Raw genomic sequence first — 24,503 nt, 5'->3', positions numbered from 1 at the left:
TAGCATAATAATGAGAGTTATTAACAATAGGGAGAACTGGGTGTGGGATATATGAGAATTCTTTCACAATTATCTTCATAAAAATTTTCAACATAGAACGTTTGATTTTAAACTTGCTGTTTTAACTTTCAAATATAACTATAATGTACATGTCAAAGAAACAATGGTTAACATACACCTGCCACAATTCTATCTTTGAATGGCTCTATATTTTTTATATAATTGTGAAATATTACAATTTCTTTCAGTTTCTTTCATTCATGCTGTTCTTAAAGGCAGCAACATCAATTTTTGCTTCAAAAACAGTCCAGTTAATGTTCTACAATTGCTTAAAATCTTGCACAGGATTTATTAATGCATAGCAATTCTCTGCCCCTTTGTGTTTTCAGCTGAAGAAAATTTTCCAAAACCTAAATTGTTGATGAACTTTTCTCAATTTTCTTGTGTGCTTCTTTTCTTTAAGTTTAACTCATAAAGTTCTATTACTATGTTAAAAAAAATCTATTACCATATAAAATGTAAGATGCATACTTTTCTTTATGTCTTCCAGTGACTTGCCATCTTTAAGAAATTTAATACATAATCTTTCCATTTCTCAGTTTTCTTTCTTTTAAAATATTTTATTTACTTATTTGAGAGAGAGAGAGAATACAAGATAGAGTTGGGTGGGGAGGAGCAAAGGGAGAGGGAGAAGCAGATTCCCTTTTGAGCAGAGAACCTGACTGAGGGCTCAGTCCCAGGACTCCGGGATCATGACCTGAGCCAAAGGCAGATGATTATGTGACTAAGGCAGCCAGGCACCCCTACCCAATTTTCTAATATATTAGCTATTATGGTGTATAATTATGGGGTTCTGTTATTTTTAACTAACCTATATCAATACTATATTGATCTAATTAGAATGTCTTAAGAGTATTTTCTGATACCAATAAGGCAATGTCCCTTTAACTATTCTTTTGTATGATTTTTGTTGTTAGTTTCAGGTACCTATTTTTTTAATGTAAAACGTAAAATACTTTAATCAAAGTTAAAATAAGCAAAATATGTGGTTTTAGTCACTAAAACATAAAAATTGTTTTTGTTTTGTTTTGTTATACATGACATAATAAACATACCTAAAATGAACTGTTTTTAAGAATATTTTAAAGAAACATGTTAAATTAATAAATTTAGTTAGTAAATTTAGTTATTAAGTTAATAAATTTTACTATAGTTAAACAATCTTTGGGTTTTTTAAACTATTAATCATGAAAATTCTCTAATTCTCAAATTCTCTTTGAAATTTATCCTTCTAAATTAAGCAAAATATTTTGGTTGTTTATTTTGGAAATAAATTTTGTTTTTGCTCTAAGTCTGTTTAGTAATTGCCTAGTTTAAATTGATATATATGATGAGTGTATGCTTATATACTTGTTTTAAAACACATCTTTTTTTACAATTAAAATCAACTCGAACAACATGGGCATGAACTGCACAAGTCTGTATTTATATATTTTATAAATACAGTAGAGTACTAACTCTTCCTTATGATTTTCTTAATAACATTTTCTTTTATCTAGATTACTTTACTATAAGACTACAAGACGTAATACATGTGAGATGCAAAGTATATGTTAAATGGTTATGTTACTATTAAGGCTTCTGGCAAATAGTAGTCTATTAGCAGTTAAGTTTTTGGGAAGTTGAAAGTTATATGCACCCTATTTTCTACTGCATGGGGACAGGGATGGGTAGTGGTGGTCTGCCCCCTTAGTCCAATGTTGTTCAAATGTCAACTGTATATTTCTTTATATGTACATTAGCATTTTGCATTATTCTGGAATAAGCATGTATACTTTTTCATAAAATAACATAGACAATGTTTTCTTTGTCATTTCTGGAAAAAGAAGGAGCTCAAATGAATTTTTAGCTTTGGTTACTCAGTAAATTTGTGTGTAAAAATAATGTTTCTGAATTTATTTTCTTAAAAAACAAGGTAAATATACAGAGAGCATCATTTATGCATCTGATTAGTTTTGCAACTTGTTAAAGAAGATATATTGCAGGTATATAAAGGCATAGCTATGCCTCTTAATTTCAAGGGTTTTTGCAATCACATTATCACTCTAAAAACCTGCACAACAGGACATTATTTTCTAAGTAAGACATTGAGTTAACTGGATTTTCCTATTTAATTGAAAATAGTTGGAGTCTTTATGGAGGTACATATATCTCTACAAAAGTAATAAAGTGTACCTGGAGCAAATTTTAATTGTAAGTATAATTATCTAAGTGATTATACCAATTTAGTGGTTTTTTTGTTTTGTTTTGTTTCGTTTTTAGCTCGTGGGTTCTTTTTGCTAGTACAGTAACTTTGGTTTTGTTTTCCTAGCATAACATTTTATTTTATATAATCAAATTATTTGAGGGTTAAAAAAGTGGGAAAACAATAACATTTTAACCAAAGCACATTTAATGCTAAGACATTTGGTCTTTAAGAACCATGAGATGGGGCACCTGGGTGGCTCAGTGGGTTGAAACCTCTGTCTTCAGCTCAGGTCATGATCTCAGGATCTTGGGATCGAGCCCCGCATCGGGCTCTCTGCTCAGTGGTGAGCCTGCTTCCCCCTCACTCTCTGCCTGCCTCTCTGCCTACTTGTGATCTGTCAAATAAATAAAAATTTAAAAAAAAGAACCATGAGATAATTTTTGAATGTCATGTAAGGTTTTGGTGAAGAAAGAAATGTGATACAGGAATAGATTGAGAATTTTAAAGTTATTAATTGCATTAAGTCACCAGGAAAGAGAATAATACGAAGAAGGAAAAGTGAACTGGTTAATGGGGATGGTGGGATAAAAATCTCCATTTGTAATACTTCAAATGAGAACACAATTACTAGACAGCCAAGACCCAGCCCTCAATGAGCTTTTCTACGACCAAAGAAAAAGTCAGGACAAAACTAAAAGCAGCATAATTTTGGATGCCTTAGCATTGCATGGATTAGCTCCTGGATTATTAGTCCAATGTTCTTATGTTGTTCATTTTTGTTGTCATCTCTCTGTGAGTATTTATTATCTGATCCTATAGTTTCCTACCTATTTAGCTCTATAAAGTAGTTGATAGTTTTTCCATTTCCAAAGTTTAGCTCTATTTCCAGCCTCTCACTGCTGGCATTCCATTCCAATTAATCAATCATTGGATAATAAATTTCTACTTAGAATAATCATGTGAAACTCTCACATACACCATGTATTGGCCATTAGTTGACCTTAAAGGTAGGTCTCACATAAAAGTTATAATCGGTATGAATAAACTAGTAATCATGTAAAAGAGCTATTGTTTATGATTGCCTAAAGATGGGTTAATCATTATTGACCTTCAGGTTTTGTTGATTTTACCTCTATTCTATCTCCTGAAACTATGCCCATTCTCTTAACACTTCCTATATTTGGTCTTATCTGGTCCAGGTCTGTATCATCTCTCTTGATTACTACAATAGTCTCCCAATACATATTTTGTCTGTAATCTTTCCTTTTTATAATCCATGTATCCACTTATTTCACTTTACCATTTTAAAATGGTTAAATGCTTAAAACAGCTTTTTCTTTGGGGTGCCTGGGTGGCTCAGTGGGTTAAAACCCCTGCCTTTGGCTCCGGTCGTGATCCCAGGGTCCTGGGATCGAACCCCGCATCAGTCTCTCTGCTTAGTGGGGAACCTGCTTCCTCCTCTCTCTCTCTGCCTGCCTCTCTGCCTACCTGTGATCTCTATCTGTCAAATAAGTAAGTAAGTAAGTAAGTAAATAAATAAATAAATAAATAAAATCTTTAAAAAAACAAACAAACAGCTTTTTCCAGAGTATTCTGTGGTGCACACGTTACATGAGATATTAATAGGAATTATCCGCTTGTGTCACTCTCCTCCTTGAGAAATAAACAAATGTAATAAAACATTATGTATTGTCTCAAGGATAAATTTATTTGGGAAAACAGAGTTAAACAAAATTAAGCTCATTTTCTTTCTATATCCTTTGTTACCTTCATGTGTAACAGGAATCTCTTAAGTGAGGCAATAAATGTGGCATTTTTCAAAATGATCATCTCTATTTAGATCTCATGATAAAAGTATCACATGAAATACACTTCATTAGATGTAGCTTAAAAGATAAATTCTAATCTCTTTAATATTTCATTCAAAGCATTTTCATCCTTTACTCTCAATATACCTCTGTAGGCATCTCAGTGTCTTTAATTGCTTCCTCATATCTGAACATTGCATCCACTTTTCTCTGACTCTTATTTTTTTCCCTTGAAATTTTATTAGTCCCCTTATTCATTAAAAAATATTCCTATCAGGCACCTGGGTGGCTCAGTGGTTTAAGCCTCTGCCTTTGGCTCAGGTCATAATCTCAGGATCCTGGGATTGAGGTTCCACATGAGGCTCTCTGCTCAGCAGGAAGCCTGCTTCCCCCTCTCCCTCTGCCTGCCTCTCTGCTACTTGTGATCTCTCTCTGTGTGTCAAATATATAAATAAAATCTTAAAAAAAGGAAATATTCTTATCATGCTTCCAGACAAAGCTTGCATATTACTTGATTATCAATACTTTTAAATGTTTCCAGTATTGTGGACAAAAATATTTATACATAATTTGTATGTTCATAATTACTATTTCAGTTTCATCTTATTTTAATATAATTATTTTCCATTTGCGCTTTGTTTCTCTTTTGAATCAAATGAAAATATGTTTTGTCTATTTTTCTGTTTATCTTTTTTTATTATTTTTTAAAAAGTGCTTCGAAAATCCAGGTATTAATCCCTTGTTTGTTATATAAGCTAAATAGTTTCTTAGAGTGTGTGTCTAGTACTTAAATGTTTATGATCTTTTTCTCATAAAGATAGTTAAAATATTTCTGTTGTCCTTTTTCCTTTAAGAAATATGGAATTTATGTCTTGAATAACAATGCATCCCACTCAAATCATACAGCAGTCTGCCCCCTCCACTAATTTTTCTTCCAAATGTTAATAGATTTGCCATGTACACTTAGCATTATAATATATCTGAAGTTTATGATATCAGGTAGTAACCTAAGTTATTTTTAATAGAAAACAAGTTGTCCCAAGGTCATTTGTTCAATAACCTATCCTTTTGTCATTGGCTTGGGGTTTACTTAGTATTTATCCTACTTTGAGTACACTGTGATTTTGGGGGTTTGTAGACTGAAGTATTCATCAATGTGGAAATATTTGTCTTCTTTTAAAAAGTGTTGAATTTTGTTTGTCAAGCTGTTACTTGACTAGTAGCCTGTTTTGACATCACTTAGTGATTTTATGCTTTGTTGGGGGGCAGTGTAGAGTAGCTCTTATTCTGTTGTGTGGTCCTTACTCTTAAGATATTATCTTTTTGACACCTCAGTAGATGTGTGTATTGATCAAATTTACTTTACTTTTTGGATGGGATGAAAGAGGGCTAAGTCCTTTATTTGTTAGAATCTTGTACATACTATATCTATTTTAGTGATTTTAGCATTTCACCACCATTTTTAACTTTTCTTTTCAACGTGTAAGATAAGATAGTAGTATTAGCCTAATTTTTCTTTTATCACCAAAATTCAATTTCTAAAACTCCCAAGGGATAATATAGGGTACTCTTTATTTTAAAATGTACATGAGGGACCCCTGGGTGGCTTAGTCAGTTAAGTGTCCCACTCTTGATTTTTGGCTCAGGTCATGATCTCAGGCTTGCGAAGTTGAGCCATGTCGGGCTCTGCACTGAGCATGGAGCCTCCTTAAGATTCATTCTCTCTCTCTCTCTCTCCCTCCCTCTGTCCTTACCCCCCAGTCCATGCTCTGCCTTTCAAAAATTTTTTAATTAAAAAATTTTAAAAATGCACATTATGATTCAACTATATCGTTCCAATTATGCATTTTTATTGGCATTTTGATGATTATTTCTTATATCTTTTATAATCTAGGTTGTTTAAAATTTTTCTTGAGTTTACCCTATAGTAATACTTACAGAGTGAGTCTGTCGTAGAGTTTTTGCAGACTTTCACATCTAATTCCTTATAAAAGTTACTTAAGTTCTCCTGGCATTAGTTTTCAAACCTGTAAGATGGGCACGAAGCAGTTGTAGATCAAATATGAGATCAAGTAGAAGAGCACCTGCCATGTTATATGTCCTTAATATAGGTTAGCTGTTATTATCATGTTATGTTATGTCACAATTTTAAGTTTATTATATTATCATCCTAAATATAGTCAGAAGCATGATAACTGAAGGAAATTTTTTTTATTTGGAATCCTTTATCACTTAGAAAAAGAATAAACTGTAGGCTAAAATACCAACAATAACTTTTCTATTTTAGGAACATCTTTTTCTAAATCCTACATATTTAAGGCATGTTAAGTGATTACTATAGTTTTAACTGTTTCCTTTTAAAAAAATTGTTTCATTTTATTTTTCTAAAAGAAGTTTCTCTTGTGGACTTCATACCATCACAAATAACACCGATCAGTAATTTTACATTTAGCTTATTTTATGTTTTGATGTTTAATGAAAACAAAAACAGCATTTGTTTTCTAATTTATTAATGATAAAATATTAATCTCTTCAGGAGGAATCAATATCTTACCAAATCTATGATATACCATACCATATTTTCATGATATCCATACAAGGAAAATGAAAGAAGGTGAATTTTGTGGCTGGTGAGTGACCTAGGTTATTAATCCCAACTTCTTTAGTTCCCCAACAGTTTCATATACATATTGTCCTCTGACAATACCAATTTTGTCAACATTATTTACCTGGTGGAGTAAGCTAAAGCTTTGTTCCTGAAGGTGTTGAGTCCTTACTGCTCCTCCTATATTGAATGGAGTGCCAAAACTGATCTTTATCACTGGATATAGGATTGCTAAGTGGCATTACAGTCAGTCTTCAGGTTTCCAGACATATTTCTCATTAACCACATTTTACAAACAGCACAATTTCTTTCCTTAGTAATTGGGACTAATCACCCTACTAACAGAGTAACCTCTTGCCTCCCTATTGATACAGTGTCACAGGGAGCCTAAAGCTGGTCAGGAGAAAATTTACACTTGAAAATAGATTGCCAAAACTTTAGTGTTCAGTGTTAGTAATTGTAAGCAAGAAGTCCATGTATTATCAGAGTGATAATTTTTTAAAAGACCACTTACATCAGGCCCATCTATAAAGCAGATCATAATTTCACCATCCCTGATAATGGATCATGGTCTCCTTGCAAGGTCTGTGGCATTCATGAAAAATGATCCCTGCTTTTTGGCATTCATAGTCTTAGATGACTTTCTCTGCTTGAGTACTTTAAGGACCTGTGACTTGAGTCTTCGTGATAGAATATAGCAAAAATTATGCAATATTTCTCTTATGATTATGTTATGTTATGTAAAATGCCATCTTGCATTAAGATTCTCTCTAGAGATCCTCTGGGCTGACTTGATGAAGAAATTAGCCCTAATGAGGAGACCTGTGTGGAAGAGAATTATAGATGGCTACTAGAAATTGTGGGTGGCCTTTAAGAGTTGCGGGTGTCCTCCAAGACCTAAAGATGACCTCTAGGAAGAGCGTCATCTAGATGAAAGTCAGCAAGCGGAGTGCCTGGGTGGCTCAGTCATTAAGCTTCTGCCTTCAGCTCAGGTCATGAGCCCAGGGTCCTGGGATTCTGCCCCGCATTGGGCTCCCTCCTCTGCGGGAAGCCTACTTCTCCCTCTCCCACACCCACTCTCCCAGTTTGTGTTCCCTCTCTCTGTGTGTCTCTCTTCTCAACTAAATAAATAAAATCTTCAAAAAAAAAAAAAAAGTAAGAAAGAAAGAAAGTCAATCAGCAAGAAGCCTGGTCCTTAGTTCTACAGATACAAGTAAATGAATTTTGCCAACACCCTGAGTGAACTTGAATGCAGATTTTTCCCCAGTTGAGCCTCAAGTCGATAGCTCATCCTGGCCAATACCTTTACTGTAGCCTTCTGAGACCCTGAATGGAGGTCCAAAACCATGTCTTGACTCCTGACACACATGAACTGGATTGTTTAAAGCTGTTACTTTTGTGGTCATTAGTTACAATCAATAGAAAACTAATATAAGGCCCTAGGTACTGGTTGAAGTAGAAGTTGAAGGAGATGATTCTCAAATTAAGAATGTTTATTGGAAGAACTATGATTTCGTTCATGAAGTCTTTCTGGATGATAATTCTCTAATAGGCCCCAGGGCTCCTTTAACATACCTGGCAGCCATAGACACTTCTAATGTTTATTCTTCTGGATCATTAGGCTCCAGGAGCAGAACTGATTGTTCAACAGCTCAAACCTACAGGAGAGAGCTCTCTTGCTCTGGGCCTTGGTCAGAGCTGGCAGATTTATGACTTTACCAGCAAACTGAGGGGTATAGAACACCTAAAATTTGCATGCTATGTCTCCAACAAAAAAGCCCATCAAACCTTGTGTCTTTTTCTTAGTGGCAGGTGGCATAAGATAAATCGCTTAAGGTCTTTCACTTTAAAGGCAGTTTTTTAACATATTCAAACTGCTATACCCCTAGAAGTTTCACCAATGTGATAGGCACTTTAAATTCTGCAAGATTTTTCTCCCACTTCCTGACAAGGAAGACATTTAGCATACCTGCTATTTCCTCCCCACCAGATCCAATGACCATAACGTCGCAGATGTCATGGAAACGTGTAATGTTTTATGGATATCATGGTGATAAAAGTTCTTGTGCATTGTAAGGAGAAGAATAGTTGTCATTTCCCTGTGGTAAGACATTGAAATGATGCTCCTGTTAGAAATTAAATAAATTCTTATTTCCTTAATAATGATGATTGAAAGAAAAAGTGTTCTGTCAGCTTGATAGCTGCATACTAACTGCCAGGGTTGTGTTGATTTTTCTCTCTAAAAATATCACATCTGGGGGTGTCTGGGTGGCTCAGTGGGTTAAGCCTCTGCCTTCGGCTCAGGTTATGATCCCAGGGTCCTGGGATCAAGCCCCGCATCGGACTCTCTGCTCAACAGGGAGCCTGCTTCCCCTTCTCTCTCTCTGTCTGCCTCTCTGCATACTTGTGATCTCTGTCTATCAAATAAATAAATAAAATCTTTAAAAATATCACATCTGGAATACATTCTATAATTATCATCACTCCCTCATTATGTTTGTGATAATCTAGTCATTATTCAAGATCCATCTGGAATCTGTACCTACCAAATGAACAAATTAAGGTGGACTATAATAGAATCTCTACTCTTTCACGTTTTAATTTTTTTAAAAGATTTATTTATTTGATATATATAGAGAGAGCTTGCTAACAGGGGGAGAGGGAGAGAGAGGGAGAGGGAGAAAAAGAGAAAGAGGCTCCTCTGCTGAGGGCTGAGCTCAATACTGGGCTTGATCCCAAGACCCTGAGATCATGACCTGAGCTGAAATCAAGAGTCCAGAGATTAATTTATTGAGCCATTCAGGTGCCCCTTTCGTATTTTACATTTTTTAATGTGCACTGATATCTGCAAATTCCTTATAAATACAGTATAGCTTTGAATTTACTCCTATGGTAGATGTGTGGTGGTAGTTCAGTTGACACATTTGTGAGTCAGGAAACCTATAAGAGAATTGTGACAGTTTCTGAATGCATTTTTTTCTAACTGTGCATTCTGAGACCAAGAAAATAACTGCAGGTTGAATCCATCAGCCCACTGAGTGCACCAGGGTATGGACTCCAGCAAATACCAACTTTGTTGCTTAGCTTTCATGGGCTTCCTCCCTATCTTGTGGATATAGTGGCAGTTTAAATTTGCAAATCACTTGCTTTAATTCAGGGATAATATTTAACTACTACTAAAATGTTTGGGTATTTTTAATCTTATAGTGTCTAGGACCTGATGTCTAGGGAAAACATGGATAAATATTTCCATTACAGAAATGTGGCAGTTTTTCAGTGTTCACTCTTCAAAGTCTTTTAATCCATGAAGAAACTCTGAATCTCTGAGCTAATTTACATAAAATAACATAAAGAGAGAGTATAAAGTCCCACCATGATGACTCAATTCAGATTGCTACACAAAAGACCTGTACTTTTCCTCATTAAAAAGACTAAGTAATAACTTAGTGGACTATCCATTTCATGCAGGTACTTCATGATAAAGTTGTATTTTCCAGCAATATATATTATCAGTAACTAAAATCTACCAATCACCATTCCATTTCTATGATCATAGTAAAGACCAGCAATTTTCTTTTCTTTTTTCTTTCCTTTTATTTTTTTTTTTAAACAAAGGATCAGATAGTAAATATTTTTGGCTTTGGAGAGCATATGGTCTTTCTCACAACTACTGGACTTCCGTGTTGTGGCAAGAAAGCAACCACGAATAGTACATAAACAAATGGGGATGTCTATATCCCAGTAAAACCTTATTTACTGAAACTGATGGCAGGCTTGATTGGACACTGACAGTAGTCTTTGGTGACAGTAGAGTTCACATTGTCTTTAATACTAAAGCTTTATCATCTAGTACAATAATGCCATTGACATTGGAGAGCTCAATTCAATTGTGTCATCAGCACCTATAGTACTTACCAGGGAGCTTCAAAGGCATGCTGTTCTTCTCCTTGACAATAAATTTCATGACAGTGAAAAGAATGCTCCCTAGGCCATCTACCAATTATAGTTACACAGGTTGGCTATGATAGATATGCTCTATCATGCCCATATACATAAGCATTTTTAATCCTTCTACAATATGACTAGGAAATGTTGGCATTACAGAATCTAGGATCCCTTTTAATTCAGGCTTTCATTAGCTCAATAGCTATTAGAGCCACTTCTCTGAATCCGGGTTGAGTAGAAATACAGCATTTATTTTGCCTTAATTTGATATTCTTTGAATCTTTCTCTATAGGTGCTTCTCAGGTATTTACTATCCAAGTTCACAGATTATTGTAAGTCCTTTGTTCTGTGGTACATCTTCGCAGAGCAGAATTTGCATTAATTAATCATTCATATATCAATTTCCAACTGCATTTCATATTAGAAACACTTTCAGATTTTATAGCATTTCCCATTCTCTCTGAGTAGTTGTTTCTCTTCCCAGATTTAGCTTTTTTCTTGTTGAGAACTTTCAGATTCTAAATATAATTTATTTGTCAACTATTTTCATGTCCTCAATCATAATTTTCTTTATTTTTTTTAAGATTTTAATTATTTATTTGACAGAGATCACAAGTAGGCAGAGAGGCAGGCAGAGACATAGGAGGAAGCAGGCTCCCTGCTGAGCAGAGAGCCTGATGCGGGGCTGGATCCCAGAACCCTGGGATCATGACCTGAGCTGAAGGCAGAGGCTTAACCCACTGAGTCACCCAGGTTTCCCCATAATTTTTTTTATTTTGAATTTAAAGTCCTTGAAAATATTTCAAATATTTCAATTTTTTTTTTATTTTTTCAGCATAACAGTATTCATTATTTTTGCACCACACCCAGTGCTCCATGCAATCCGTGCCCTCTACAATACCCACCACCTGGTGCCCCCAACCTCCCACCCCCCACCCCTTCAAAATTCTCAGATCGTTTTTCAGAGTCCATAGTCTCTCATGGTTCACCTCCCCTTCCAATTTCCCTCAACTCCCTTCTCCTCTCCATCTCCCCTTGTCCTCCATGCTATTTGTTATGCTCCACAAATAAGTGAAACCATATGATAATTGACTCTCTCTGCTTGACTTATTTCACTCAGCATAATCTCTTCCAGTCCCGTCCATGTTGCTACAAAAATTGGGTATTCATCCTTTCTTTTTATAAAGCTGTAAAAAAAAAAAAAAAAAAAAAAAAAGGATGAATACTTACTCAAATATTTCAATTTTTAAAAAATTTCAAACATTTAAAAATGCTTTTAAATAGGTATATCTATAGATTATACATTTTAAAGTTTAGAGGAGGAAAACAACAAATTGTTATTTATGTTTTACATGATTATTTATTATTAAAGGTAGATTTAATTTTTCAAGCAACATATTGCACCGCACTGATACACATCTAATTCAAAAAAGTACTCTTTTTATTTTAAAAAATATTATTGGTTACTTTTCTTTTTTTAAGATTTTATTTATTTATTTGACAGAGTCACAGTGAGAGCAGGAACACAAGCAGGGGGAGTGGGAGAGGTAGAAGGAGACTTCCCAGTGAGCAGGGGGCCGGATGTGGGACTTGATCCCATGACCCAGGGATCATGACCTGAGTCAAATGCAGATGCTTAATGACTGAGCCACCCAGCCACCCCTATTGATTACATTTTTATGTCTGGTATTTTATTGGAAATATATTTAGTGCATTCAAATACATATTTTAGTTCTTTCCACAAACATCGTATAACTAGGTTTTAATATTCTATATTATAGATAAATTAATTGAGATTCAAAGTGCAGTAACTGATGGAGCCTAGAATATTTATAGTTTTTCTCTAACACATGAATTCTTCTTTTTTTTTTATTATTTTGTCTTACCAGTGTGTGTGTGTATGTGTGTTTCAATACTTCTGATAAAAAGCCATACTTAAAATTCCAATTATCTTTTAAGACAAAATTGTACCCAGAAGCGACTTTAATGACTATATTCATTTTTCTTGTTTCTAAGTAGTAGCACCTGGTGCTTGAACTCTATCCCTTCTAATATTTCCTGGATCTAAACCTCTCTCTTGGGGGTTATTAAAAGATTTGAAATTAGTGTGTTTGTATAGCTAGACATTCATTCTGATCACCGGTTTACTCTGCCATGCTGATATATGATGATGATGTTTCATTTGCTAGTATTCTAATAATGCAAAGTTGATTCTTCAAATTTACTTATTTATTTAAAAATGTTTCCCTTTTCTTTTCTTTCTTTTTTGTTTTAAATTATGAAATATTAACTTTAGGTGTAGAAGTTTCAAGTTTAAATAGATATGCAATAATGTGTTTTATTGTCTGAGAATGTTTGCTTATTTCTTGATCTTTGATATTTTTTACATAATAATTTGTAAAAATGGCTTTATGGATTTAAAATTGAAATGACATGTGCTTCATATAAAATAATTTAAGCAAAAGGAAGGAATAAAATAGCAAACTTTTGACCAGGAATATTTTTACAAGTTACAATAAATATTTTGCTAATGGAAACTTAATATTAAGAGAAGTCTGCAGTGTACGCTAAATTTTATGGCTAAAACAAATAGTTATTTTTCACTTAAATAACAGCATCTTTCACTACGTTTAGGTCTTGCCCAAGAATTATGTATTGGTAATTTCTTTATCTGGTATTATAGAAAATTTTTTTGATTATTCCCTCAAAACAAAAGCTAACTTATTCAAGAGAAAAAAGAAAACTGCTTGCAAATTTATTTTTTCATTTTAGTTCTACTCTTACATAGTGACATTAAAGATATAATAATAAGGCATGCCTGGGTGGCTCAGTCATTTAAGTGTCCAACTCTTGCTTTCAGCTCTCAATCATAATCTCAAGGTCCTAGGATCAAGCCTCCACCCTCTACCCCACCCCTGTCAGCCAGGGCTCTGCACTTAGTGGGAAGTTACCAGGGTCCAGGGATCAAGACCCACATCAGGCTCCCTACTCAGTGGGGAGTCTGCTTCTCCCTCTCCCTCTACTGCTCCCCCTGCTTGTGCTCTCTCTCTAAAATAAATAAAATCTTAAAGAAAAAAAGAATTCTAAGTATTCTGACGTGGAAACCCTTTTTTAAATCCTGAGGCAAAGTTCAAGGTCAAAGAGTTCTACTCAAGCCTGGTTTCAGGAAATGATTTATGAGAAAATGTGAAAGCACTATGACAATGATTTTATAGGGAGAAAATCAAGTCAAACCAACTTAACCAATTTTTCTGACAGGAAAATCAACCTTCAAGAAAAAATAACTAGTTTTCAGATCTAATAGGGAGAAATTCAAAGAATTAGCACTTTTAAGGGAAAAGCTAGGAGTGAATAAGAATTCTGGAAAAAAAATAGTTTGAAGCCTAGTTTCTAGCCCTCTGTTCTTTTGATTTATTCTTTTAGATTACTTTCAAGTTCTTCAGAAGAGGCCCACCTCTGTATTATAGTCAAGATTTGTTAGTATACCTTGATTATGGAAAAGAAGGTTCTACCTTGAGAATAATTATCTCTAAATAAATCTTGTCAAATTCTATGCCCTGTTTGATTTGCTGTCTGTATTCTCACTAAACTCTAAAACTATATTACTATATGTCTTTCACTATTTCCTCTAATATCATGTCCACCCCAACTTGAGTGACTTGATGATAAACTACTACACTAAATTCTTTTCCTGATAACATTTCCCAGGCTATGAAAATCTTAGTGAGGTATAAAACTTTCTGCCCTAAGTATGTTATTTGACTTGTAGGAAATTAAAATAAGGATCTGAATGTAGTCTTTATCCCCAACCCCCTTTAAGCCTATCTGGAGTCATTCTGCAGGACTGTTTCTAGTATCTTGATGTCAGGACACTATTCATGCAGTCTTGTACCAGACCAGAAACATCAGGATATCAGTGGGGCAGTTTTGATCTACTTGGTAACCTGCGCTCCTGGCTTTATTCTCCATAACTTCCTCTAACCCAATAATGAAAAGTTCATTCTCGATTTAAAAGTCCATCCTACAGGGAATTTTGTGACTTTTCTGTTCAATGTGTTTGTCAGTGTGTAGAAAGATGTTCTTGCCACATATTCCTGAGTCCGAATTCCTAAAATGTACTCTGGGAAATGACTGTATTCTGGAGTTGTAATTTGCAAACTTGTGAAAGGTAAACATGTGCTACAGCAAAATTTCTATTAGTTTAAATATTTATTTTTTTTATTTTTTTTTTTAAAGATTTTATTTGTTTATTTGACAGAGAGAGATCACAAGTAGACGGAGAGGCAGGCAGAGAGAGAGGAGGAAGCAGGCTCCCTGCTGTGCAGAGAGCCCGATGCGGGACTCGATCCCAGGACCCTGAGATCATGACCTGAGCTGAAGGCAGCGGCTTAACCCACTGAGCCACCCAGGCGCCCTAGTTTTAAATATTTAAAGGAAATGGGTAAAGTCTGATGGAAAGAACCATATTGTGTAGACAAATATTGTGGGTAACAGAGAACACACATAATTTTAATGGATTTAGATTTGTAAACTTGTCTGCAATTCTTTTGGATTTTCTATGTGCACAAACATGTCTTCTGGAAATAATAGCAATTATATTTGTACTTTCTGGTCTAACTCTAATGGGCTTTATTTCTTTTTTCCTTTTACATTACATGGTAAAGAACCTCTAGAAAAATGTTGAATAGAGATAGTACTAACAAATTTCATTTTCAGTCTCAAGAAAGAAGGGTTTCCATTAAATATGGTTGCTATATGAATGAATTAGGTGGTTATATGATTGAAATGTGTTCCTTAATTAAGTACAACTTACTTGTGATTCATTATACACTATACATTTGATATACTTCTTTTTTATATACTTTTTTTTTCTTTTCTTTTTTTTTTAAAGAGAACTAGGGGAGCAGAAGAGTCAGAGGGAAGGAGAAATAATCTTAAACAGACGCCACGCCTATTGTGGAGCCCAATGCAGGCCTCAATCTCATGACCCTAAGATCATGACCTAAACCAAAATCAAGAATCTGACCCCTAACCAACTGAGACCCCTAGAAGCCCCATATATACATTTATTTTTATTTTTTTATTTTTTAAGATTTTATTTATTTGACAGAGAGAGAGATCACAAGTGGGCAGAGAGGCAAGCAGAGAGAGAGAGAGAGAGGAGGAAGCAGGCTCCCTGCAGAGCAGAGAGCCCGATGTGGGACTCGATTCCAGGACCCTGAGATCATGACCTGAGCTGAAGGCAGAGGCTTAACCACTGAGCCACCCAGGTGCCCCTATACATTTATTTTTTACATAGAGTTTGTATTTAGTTGCTAGTGTTTTGCTTAGGATTTTTGCAAGTATGTTTAGAAGAGAGAATGGCCATTAATTATCTTTCCTTGTAACATCCTTTCCAAGTTTTGTTTCCATGGTATATTTGCTTCATTAAATGAGTTGGAGGAAGGGGTTCTTTTTAACTGGCAACTTTTAAGAACTTGTTTTACTGTGGATGGATAGTGAATCTTTAATTTTTGTCTTGATGTCTTTAACACATTTTTGAAAACTCTTGGCCATTATGTCTTCAGATGGCTTTTGCCCTATCATGCCTCTCCCTGTTTTTAAGAGTACAATTATATGAATATTGTAATTTTTTATATGTTTCATTTGTTTCAGAAACTGTTTATCTTTTTATCTCAACATTTTAGTTTCAATATTTTCTATTGTTTTTCAACTTATGTTTTCCTCACCTGCATGCATTCTGCAAGTTCAGTTCCTCTATCAAAATCTTAAGTTAAATTATTATATTTCCACTTGATTTTTTTCTTTTTTTTTTTTTAAAGATTTTATTTATTTATTTGACAGAGAGAAATCACAAGTAAGCAGAGAGGCAGGCAGAGAGAGAGGAGGAAGCAGGCTCCCTGCTGAGCAGAAAGCCCAATGTGGGGCTCAAACCCAGGACCTGGGATCATGACCTGAGCCGAAGGCAGCGGCTTAACCCACTGAGCCACCCAGGCGCCCCTCCACTTGATTTTTTCATATCACCTAATGTTCTTGATACTTTCCAGTTTGTCATCTATATTAAAACATAAAATATTTTATTATTAAGTTACTATAAATATATAAATATTAATATTATACAAAATATATTTAATGTAAAACTATAAAATATATTTAATATAAAATATAAAAATACAAATATATTTAATATAAATATTAAAATATTTTATTTTAATTTAAAAAAATAAATTTTATTTTTAAATATTTTATTATTAAAGTACTATATTAAAATATAGTAATGATGGTTATTTTCACATCCATAACTAATTGTGATCCTTCTATTCAGAGGTACATCTGTAGCACCTCAGAGCCTGTTTCTATTGTCTAGTTTTTCTCTCTAGGTCTAGTTTATTTATAGACCTGCTTTTTTTTTTTTTTTTTACCTTAATGTCAAGCACTACATACATGCACAAGAAATCAGAGTTTCTATGAGGTTATCTTTTTCTAAAGGGGTTTATTTTGACTGTTTGCTGACATTTAGATTAGATCACATTAATGCACTCAGAGACTTCATTGATTCAGATCTAGGTTTCTGTCTTTATATTATCTTGTCAATTTCCATTTCCCTTGACTCTTAGGATAGAATCCTTAAGGGAGTTCAACTGAGATCCTGTGTATTTACGAGAGTCCGTCATCCTTCCTGGTCCTTGAATTCAAATTTTTATCTTTTGAGCTCTATTTAACTTTTCAGTCTTCAATAAACCATTTTCTGCTTGCCTAGTGGTGCTTAAGAATCACAAATATCTCTGGGGAAAGTGTGCACAATGACAGCCTTTCCCAAACTTTCCTCCTTTATGGCCCCTCATTTGTCTCTCAAGTTCTGGCTACCTTTGGAGCCCATAATTCCAATATCTATCTTTTCATCCAAGCCCCATGATACTATTGGCTGCGGCATTATGCTGAGTTCCTCAGATTCTCACCTTGTGCTGCTTATAATTAGTAAATACCTTTAGAGGGAAAGAAGAAGCAGTGTAGAATTTTGAGCTGACTTCCATGATTTTTCCTTTATTCTAAGATCTTGGTCTTTCAAGTCCTGGTTGTCTTAGTAGCTATTATTTAAATTCATTTAGTTATTTTGATATCATATGTAACATTTTTTCCTGGTGTTCTCAGTGAAGGGTGTAGTCAGCTACAAGTTACTTCCCTGTGATTAGAAGAGGAATTCTCCATACTTTCTGTCTTGAAATAAGCTACTTCACTATTATTGTTATATCTAATTCATTTTAATTTTTAAAGTTATAAGGATTTAATTAGCATGGCATCAGAATACTTGATTCATTCTTCTGGCCTATCATGCATATATTTAGAGTCTTCTCCTTAATATGCAGTATGGTATTTTAAAGCCTTCATTGTGAAACAGTCTATGATAGTAATGGATTTAGTAGCCAAACTTAAGTATCATGAATGTTTCAAAATTTTAAAATTTATCACATATACATTCATATATATGGTTAAAATATTTGTTAGTACTGAGCTACTACGTTTTATATATTTTTTAAATTAGTTGGGTATGGAATATGAAACTCAATAATTTACTTTCAAATTTGTTGCCAATCTTTTTTACAAACCATGTCTCATAATTTCTTATCATGAAAATCACCTACTTCTGTAAAGGAACATTTACTATAACCTCACAGGAATTGTAATTTAAAATAGTATAATTAGATGATCTACCTCAATTTCAAATGGATTAAATTAACTTTTTATTAGTAATCAATTTTAGAAGAGGCATGTTAGTAATTTACTATTTCTGTTACTTTCTCAGGTTTTTTAACTTAATACCCTACTAAATATAGATAACCTATCTTTTAAATCATTTTTAAACTAGAAAAAAAGATAATTAACAATTCATTTATTGCTTCCTAGAGCAAATTATTTCACCCAAAATAGATTTTTCTGACTTACATTAATAATGATTAACATAAGAAGACATGCATTGATTTTCCCCGTAAAATTCTAAAACTCTGTATTGTTTTGGACAATTCCTAGCACTTTATAAACACCATTTTTTTTGTGTGTGATTTGTAGGCTGACAGCTACTAGCCATTCATTGACCCCTCAAAGTGATATGGACTCCAGTAGCTCTGAAGAATTCTATCAGGCTGTTCACCATGCTGAGCAAACCTTCAGAAAAATGGAAAGTTACTTGAAACAACAACAACTCTGTGATGTTATCCTGATTGTCGGGAACCGAAAAATACCTGCACACAGGTACAGTAACCTGTCTTTATTGGATAAATGGATATGTTTAGAAGTGATAGTCTGGTATATAGAGTGTAGAACCTTCTATGATTAGAGAATTAATAATCCATTTTTTGTGGCACGATAAAACTTGATATTTTTAAAAGATTTTTATTTATATGACACAGAGAGAGGCAGCAAGAGAGGGAATACAAGCAAGGAGAGGGGGAGAGGGAGTAGCAGTGTCCGTGCTGAGCAGGGAGTCAGGTGCAGGGCTCAATCCCAGGAGCCTGGGACCATGACCTGACCTGAAGGCAGACACTTAAAAACTGAGCCACATAGGCACCCCAAAATGAAACTTTATTAATGGGCACTGGGATTTGAATTTCATATACTTTTCACATGTCATGGAATATATTCATCCTTTAATTTTTCCCACCATTAGAAATGTAAAATCTGTTCTTAACTTGTGGGTTATGCAATAGGCAGCAGGCCAGATTTGGTCTATAGGCCATAATTTGCTGATCCTTATGTTAAAGGACTCAAAATTTCAAGCCTTTGATTCATAGAAGAAAGAAGGGGGTTCAAATGCAATTTGAAATATTTTGACTTTGATATTTTGTTATGAATTTCCAGGTAATTTATCATATAATAAATATGATATGCATGATACTTTATTATAAAAATATTGTGTCTGTGTGTTCCCATATGTTTATTCATTAAGTGACTGTTATGCTCTCAAATGTTGTCAGGCTCAGAGATTAGATGATCAAAAAATTACTGAGAATCAAAGTTAAGATTTTCCAATAAGAACATCAAGAATAACTTGCTATTCCATCTATTAACACATGCCATTTTTCATAATGCTATTATTTAAATGCAAAAAATAATGAAGCATTCAGGTAAATTTGCAGAATTCTACATCACAAATGTATCCTACTAAGTTTTGTCAAATGATCATAGCTAAATTTATATAAAGTAGTTGAGAATCTACATTTTTAAGGGAGCTTGAATTATTTTTCTTTTAATCCTTATTTCTTTTGTGGGAAGAATTACGATGCCATTTTAAGTAATCTCTTTTAATAAATAAAGCAAATATAAATACTTCAAAAATAAAACTTCCTCTACCTAGTCTTGATAAAGTAGTCCATTTTATGTGAATCATAATTGCACTAAGTGGAAATCCATTTTAACTTAGGAGAATGTACTTAAGATCTGAAATGAGATATATGTTTCTGCCAAAATTAAAAGAAAATTTGGTTTTCTTGGGTATATATTATTTGTTTCAACTAGGAAATTTAAAGTATTTCATGTTGGGGCGCCTGGGTGGCTCAGTGGCTAAACCTGCCTTTGGCTCAGGTCCTGATTCTGGAGTCCCTGCATCCAGCCCTTTGACAGGCTCCCTGCTCAGTAGGGAGTCTCCTTCTCCCTCTGCCCCTTACCCTTCTCCTGGGTTTTCTCTCTCTCTTCAATAAATAAGTAAAATCTTTAAAAAAAAGTATTTCATGTTGACATCTTTATTTTGCATTTATTAATTTAAAAAATTTATAACATACAAATATGATTCTTATGGTCCAATATATTTGAGAGATAATATGCTTTTAAACATCCTTTATGTATTTATGATTTATAATTCTAGATTACAAGAACTAAACATCCAATTATTTTGTGCATTAATTTCTTACCAGTTCACTTATGAAAATTCATTAAATTTGATATTTTACTTGTTTTTCTATTTTTTGTTTTGATATTGCAATTGAGAAAATAATTTAATTTTGATACTTATTATTTTATTATTTTAAATAGTTGAATATATAGGCAAATAGCCTTAAACTACCCTGATGTATGTTATTATTATTAAGGCTAAAGAATTGGTAGAAAGTGTAAGTTATCAATATAAAAAATCTTTTCAATGTACTCCTTTTTCCTATATTTTTAATTTAAATTTTATTATTTAGATAGTGTATGTACATCTAAGGGTTAACTATTAAAAACATTCCTGAAGAATTAAGCTATATTTCTGCCACGATAGCAATATTAAAATGTGAAAGTCAATTTGATACGCAAGAAATGCATAGGAGGGAACATTTAACATTGAAAAACAAATGTAGGTCTGGTAGGGTTCAAAATATCAGTTAACTCTGGCAACAATTTTAATAATATACTATCCACATGCATTTTCAAATATTTCTATGACATTGCATTATTATTGGCAGAAAGCCATTAACAAATAGTCATTATTATTGAGATATTCAATGTTGTAATATTTGTGGCAAATATGCAAATTATCCTGAACTCTCATCTTAATAACAAGTAGTTAAAAATTCTATTGTGAAAGATATTCTTAATTTGAGAGTGTAACTAAATTTACCTCATTTAACTTATAAACTGGTTAAATAATTATATTTGTGTGTGCATGTGTGTGTGTAAAAAGACAGAGGGACTCAATCAACTCAAAAGTATATTAGCACATCAAATGTTCATTAATATTTTAAAAGAGCAGTGTTTCATGTAATTTACATAATCTTATTTTATAGCCTAATATTGGTAGTAATTTAATATTTCTCATTTCAAGTATTTTTAATCAGTATACTGAACAATTCTCTCATGTTAATTATATTCTACATTGTTTTGTTATTCTTTTTATCTAGATTTTTAATATTATTTTCAAATAAGTTAATTATACAAGTTATTTTATAATAATCAAGATGACTAAGAAATAAACTTGATTGTTACTTTAGATTATCCTAAAATATCTGGGTAATTATTACTTTTACACATATAACTCTGAATGTTTAAATATTTTATGTAGTTAGCAGACATTGCAGCGAGTAATTATTGTCAACATCTATACTTTCCTTAAATGTGATAAGAAAAATTTTAGCCTAAGGCTATCTGCTAAATTCATGCAACTAAGGATTTATATATTTTTTACATCATGACTTAAGACTTTAGTACTATCTTATAAGTAATTTATGTACTTATGGTTCTAAGTTAAACATACATTAACTAATATGTGGGAAAATATTTATGGGGCACCGGGAAAAGGCAAGTGCTGTTTTTAGTAATCACAGTTACATTGTATGTCCTTATTTATACTTTTGCACAGTAAAATGCTAGTAATTAATGCAAAATCAGTTCTTTGCTTTAAACAAATAATCATTTTAGCACCAGTAACAAACGAATGGATTTTACTTATTTTGTTATATTTTGGTTAGCACAGATGAGTATTGCCTTTGGGCAAAATATATATGATGTTACAATCATTAGCACTGGAACATGGGCCTATTATAATAATTTCAAATAATGAAAAAAAGAAGCAATTTACATTAAGATCTACTGCTCCTTTAGGAAAGACACTGAAAGCTAATCTTATAAGCACTCACTAAATATTCATTCATGAAGTAATGTATATTTAATTTCTTATTATTATCTCATCATTCAAACCTTTCAAATCAATCCCTACTTAAGTTAATAGATTATGACTATTAAAGGGCTCTCCATAAAACCCTTTGTTTTTGTTCTGGCTATATTGTATATATGTTTTTAACCTGATATAAGTCACAACTATCAATGTATTTATGAAATGTAATGTTTATATAGATACATTCGATTACTGCTAAGCATATATTTAAGTACGTTAGTTCTAAAAAGCTAATAATACTTAAGATGACACGCTAATACATTCTTGTCATGAAAAATAATCAAAATTCTGAATTTGTCAGTGCTTTATGTTTTCAGAGAAACTCTAAAATAAATATAAACTTCCCATAAATGGCCCAGAATAATTGATTAGCAACAAGTGAACCAAAAAAACTGAATATAAATCCCTGAGTACTAAATATAGGGAATTTTTGTTAGGTAGTCTACCTGTAATCAGGGATGTCAGATGCTAAAAATTAGACTGACAGGATCAATTTTAATCATCGGACAGCCAATTTTTTTTCATTTCTTCTTTTTTAAGATTTTATTTATTTATTTATTTATTTATTTATTTATTCATTTGTCAGAGAGAGAGCACACGCAGGGGAGCAGCAGGCAGAGGAAGAATCAGGCTCTCTGCTGAACAAGGAGCTGGATGCAGAACTCGATCCCAGGACCCTGGGATCATGACCTGAGCTGAAGGCAGACCACTTTAACCAACTGAGCCACCCAGGCATCCCTGGACAGCCAAATTTTCAATGCTAGGAGAATTAAAGGTTTTTCAGGGCCTACTTTGTTAAAACATACAGGTGTAGAATGAAATACCATTTAGTCTGTGAAAGTCTTTTCCCTCTCTAGCCATTATTAAGAGTAAGTGCATTACACAGAAGTAAACGAGAAAATCTTAAACAACTAACATCCTCTGAGTTGGAAATAGTATTATTTATAATTTTATGTGCATAGAAATACACATATATATAGATATGTATATATATATGATACATATATATGATTTTAGTATTTTTTACTGAGCACTAGTATGAAAATAGTTGAAGCTAAAAGTGGCAATTGAAATGATATATTTAGAAACACTTAGGGGAACCTGAGTGGCTCAGTCAGTTGTGTCTGCCTTCAGCTGAGGTCATGATCTCAGGGTCTTGGGATCAAGCCCCACATCAGGCTCCCTGTTCAACAGAGTTTGCTTCTCCCTCTCCCTCTGCCCCTCTGCCTGCTTGTGCGCCCTCTCTCTCTCTCTCTTTCTCAAATAAATAAATAAAACCTATTTTTAAATAAACAGTTAAAACATATTAAATGCAGTAAAAAGAAATTACTTTCATAAGTAATTTTGATATTAATATTCAGAAGTAGACAAGTAGTACTATATCTGTACTGATGGAAAGTTTATTTACATAGATTTTCTGTGATGACAGAAGAGTAACTCATCTCTTCTATTTTATTAAATCCAACATCCACCTAAATCTCTCAGTCAGCCTGATAGGGTGACTTGGTGGTTTAGTTGGTTAAGCAGCTGCCTTAGGCTCAGTCATGATGATAGGGTCCTGGGATTGAGCCCCACATTGGGCTCCGTGCTCTGTGGGGGAGACAGCTTCTCCCTTTCTGTCTGCCTGCCACCCCCTGCTTGTGCTCTCTCTCTCTGTCAAAAAAAATAAAATCTTTTTTTTTTTTTTTAAAGCAGCTTGGTAGTTAATAAAGCTCTGAAAAATTTCAGGATTAAAAAAACAAAAAAAGTTCTCAGTGCCTTCTGGCTTCAGTGGCCCCATGTAATAGCCACAGTTCCAGGCAGTACCCATGGTACCAGGCTTCCAGAGGGCTTCTATGGACTCAGGCTCATAGCATATCCCAATGTCAGTCTTCTTTCATGGCTAGGTCTCCTGGTGGCCCCAGGTTCCCAATCACTTGCTTGTAACCCAGGCTACAGGCAGGTTCTTAGGAACCCAGACTCCTGGCTAGGCCCAACCAGGCTGACTACCAGAGATCCAGGCTTTTGACCCACCAAAGCACCAAGCCAACTTCCATGTACACATGGTCCATAGCCCACCCCAGTGTCATGCTGGTCCTTGAGGACCTAGATTTGAGGCTGCCTCTACTTGTCCCAACAGCAAACCTGGCCCAGATAAAAGAACCTTCAGGCCAGCTCCCAAGGTCCCAGGCTACAGGCTGACTCCAGAGGCCCCAAGCTCCATGCTTGCTCTGGCACCAAGGTAAACACAGTATCCCTAGTATCTCTAGCTTC

General features: G+C 33.8%; 1 protein-coding gene across 1 annotated transcript in view; it reads left to right on the top strand.

Annotated features, from left to right (window-relative positions):
• Positions 1 to 24,503, top strand: part of KLHL1 (kelch like family member 1) — a 376,159-nt gene that overhangs the window by 110,179 nt on the left and 241,477 nt on the right. The window contains exon 2 of the mRNA XM_047720111.1: positions 18,674 to 18,856. Within this exon, the coding sequence (XP_047576067.1) occupies positions 18,674 to 18,856 (183 nt within the window). The remainder of the gene's footprint in view (positions 1 to 18,673; positions 18,857 to 24,503) is intronic.

This window comes from Lutra lutra, chromosome 3 (assembly GCF_902655055.1).
Source record: "Lutra lutra chromosome 3, mLutLut1.2, whole genome shotgun sequence".
In the NCBI taxonomy this organism is placed as follows: Eukaryota; Metazoa; Chordata; class Mammalia; order Carnivora; family Mustelidae; genus Lutra; species Lutra lutra.
This window is presented reverse-complemented; position numbering and strand designations above follow the sequence as displayed.